Source organism: Geospiza fortis, unplaced genomic scaffold (genome assembly GCF_000277835.1).
Source record: "Geospiza fortis unplaced genomic scaffold, GeoFor_1.0 scaffold77, whole genome shotgun sequence".
Lineage (NCBI taxonomy): Eukaryota > Metazoa > Chordata > Aves > Passeriformes > Thraupidae > Geospiza > Geospiza fortis.
Window position 1 is genome coordinate 36846 of NW_005054772.1, and position 3063 is coordinate 39908.

The window sequence follows — 3063 nt, forward strand, 5'->3', positions numbered from 1 at the left end:
CTCCCCCCGCCGGCTCTCGGCGGGGAGCGGGGCAGCGCCACGTGCGCGGGGCTGGCACGGCTGGCACGATGCCCGTCGGGATCCCAGTGCAGGCACACGTCAGCGGGGCTGGCACACGCCGGCGCGGTGCCACAGCACCCTGCCCGGGAGCCGCCCGTGCCCGCGGGGCCGGCGCCTCTGGTGTCACTCTTGTGCCCACCCCGTGTGGGCTCCCCAAAGGGGCGCGGGGGTCACCGAGACCCCCAGCCCTGCCCTCACCCACCTGGGGCATCTCAGTGGGCAACACGGGCACGGAGGGGACGCTGGGCACCCCCACCTCACCCCGCTGCTGCCTGCTGGAGGGTCTCACCCGGTGGGCAGCACTGCTGCCAGCACTGCCCACGGCAAGGGCTCTGCCCAAACCCACAGGGTGGGCACCAGGGTCCCCCCCAGCACAGCTCAGGGTGCAGGGGGACAGAGCAGGCAGGGAGCAGGTGAGGAGCAGGTGGGGAGCAGGATGCAGGTAGGGTGCAGGCAGGGAGCAGGTGAGGAGCAGGAAGGGTGCAGGGAACAGGGAGAGGTGCAGGAGTGGCCAGGTCCAGCCCTAGGGTGGCCCAGAGCCACCACCCAGCACAGCCACTTCACTGGGGGACACAGCACCACACACAGCCAGGCTCCTGCCTGACCCCAGTGCTCCCAGTTCGGTCTGGGATCCCATCCACCCCAATGCCAGTGATCCCAGCTCAGTCTGGGACCCCATGCACCCCAATGCCAGTGGTCCTAGTTGGGACTGAGACATTCCCCCTATTCCAATACTCGCAGCTGGGACTGGAACTTCCCCTCCTCTCTCCCAGTCCCCCCTCAATCCCAGCCATGCAAAAGGCTCCAATTTATTTAAAATTCCAAATTTTATTTGCAGTTTTATTCTGAATTTCACTGGTGTCACACAGGTGACCCAAAGTCCTCCTGCCCACCTTCTGCCCTGGCTCGAGGGTGCCCAGGAGAATCCCCAAGTGAGGATCCCCCCACTGTGAGCTCCTGGGCAGGGCAGGAACACCCCTGCACACCTTGAGCCCCTGGACACCGTAACCCCCGCTTTGGCACCAGTGCCAGGGGACGCCGAGAGGATGAAAAGGGCTCCTTGCAGCAGTGCCCCTGCCGGGGGGCTCAGAGGGGGCCCCCGTGGCGGCTGCGGCAGGTGATGAGGTACTGGGGGTAGGCCTGGGTGTCGTTGAAGATGACGAAGATGTCGGGCTGCCGCGGGTCATCCACCACGCTGTGGTAGCGCCGGGGCGCCCCGGAGCCCTCGCGCAGAGGGGGTGCCCGCAGCCCCGGCTGCCCGGCCGCGAATTCCCCGGGCAGCACCTTGGCCATGAAGATGAACTTGGTGCCATTGGCGCTGGGGGGTGAGTACCGGTCCCGTGCCGAGATCGCCGCCCGCACCGCAAAGTAAACACCACGGCCATAGAGTGTGGCTGAGGGGATGGGCATCAGCTGGGGCACAGGGGGTGTGCCAGCAGCACTGGGACCACATGGGCACCCCAGGGCCACATCGGCACCCAATTCCACACCGAGGGCACCGTGCCCACCTTGGCCCCCCATTCCCCTGCATCCCATGGTCAGCCTGTTCCTGTGCAAATGGCACCATGCCCACCTCACCACCCAATTCCACACTGCTGGCACCGTGCCCACCTTGGCACCCCATTCCCATGCACCCCATGATCACTCTATTCCTGTGCAAATGCCACTGTGCCCACCTCACCATCCCTTTCCACACCAATGGCACATGCCCACCTTGGGACCCCCTTCCCATCCACCCAGGATCACCCTGTTCCTGTGCAAGTGGCACCGTGCCCCCTCGCCACCCTGTTCCCACACTGAGGGCCCTGTGCCCACCTTGGCACCCCATTCCCATCCCCCCAGGATCACCCTGTTCCTCTGCAAATGGCACCATGCCCACCTCACCACCCTGTTCCCACACTGAGGGCCCTGTGCCCACCTTGGCACCCCATTCCCATCCCCCCAGGATCACCCTGTTCCTCTGCAAATGGCACCATGCCCACCTCACCACCCTGTTCCCACACTGAGGGCCCTGTGCCCACCTTGGCACCCCATTCCCATCCCCCCAGGATCACCCTGTTCCTCTGCAAATGGCACCATGCCCACCTCACCACCCTGTTCCCACACTGAGGGCCCTGTGCCCACCTTGGCACCCCATTCCCATCCCCCCAGGATCACCCTGTTCCTCTGCAAATGGCACCATGCCCACCTCACCACCCTGTTCCCACACTGAGGGCCCTGTGCCCACCTTGGCACCCCATTCCCATACCCCCAGGATCACCCTGTTCCTGTGCAAATGGCACCATGCCCACCTCACCACCCTGTTCCCACACTGAGGGCCCTGTGCCCACCTTGGCACCCCATTCCCACACCAATGGCACCCAGTGCCCTGTTCCCATGCTGTCAGCGCCATGCCCACATGGACACTCTGTACCCATGCCAATGGCACCATGCCCCTCCTTGGTGTCCTGTTCCCATGCTGATGGCACCGTGCCTCCCCTTGGTGCCCTGTTCCCACACCAAGGGCACCCCTGGTGCCCGGCGCTCACCATTCTTCCCGCAGAAGCTGCGGTTGAAGCCATGCAGGCAGATCTCACAGCTGGAGGCCTTGGTGGTGCCGTGGAAGAGGACGCGCTCCACGGCGGTGCCAGCGGCACAGGCGCGCTTCACGCTGCCCTTCTTCAGCTGGTACTGCTTGTACAGCACTGGATGGATCAGCTTCTGCACCTGCTGGGCACCGCTGTGTCACTGCTGTGCCATGGGGACACCCTGGGGGTCCCCCATGCCCAGCCCCACCTGCACGATGCTGATCTGGCTGTGCAGCTCCTCCAGAGTGCCGCAGAAATGGCGCACCGTGTCAGCGAACTCCTCCGAGTCCTCAGCCAGCGCCATCAGCCGCACCTCCTCCTCCAGCCCAGCCATCTCTGGCCCTGCTGGAGAAAGCCCCGGTGAGCGTGGGCGCAGCGAGGGGCACAGCTGGCCCCACAGCACCCAGACACAGGGAGAAGGAAGAAGGTGCTGTCC

The 3063-nt window shown here is 65.3% G+C and overlaps 1 protein-coding gene across 1 annotated transcript in view; it reads right to left on the reverse strand.

Annotated features, from left to right (window-relative positions):
* Positions 1 to 881: 881 nt before the first annotated feature.
* Positions 882 to 3063, reverse strand: part of PARP10 (poly(ADP-ribose) polymerase family member 10) — a gene marked incomplete at its 5' end in the record, with an annotated part of 5428 nt that continues 3246 nt past the window's right edge. Inside the window, 3 exon segments of the mRNA XM_031065425.1 lie at positions 882 to 1454; positions 2589 to 2766; positions 2836 to 3015. Coding sequence (XP_030921285.1) covers positions 1147 to 1454; positions 2589 to 2766; positions 2836 to 3015 — 666 coding nt within the window.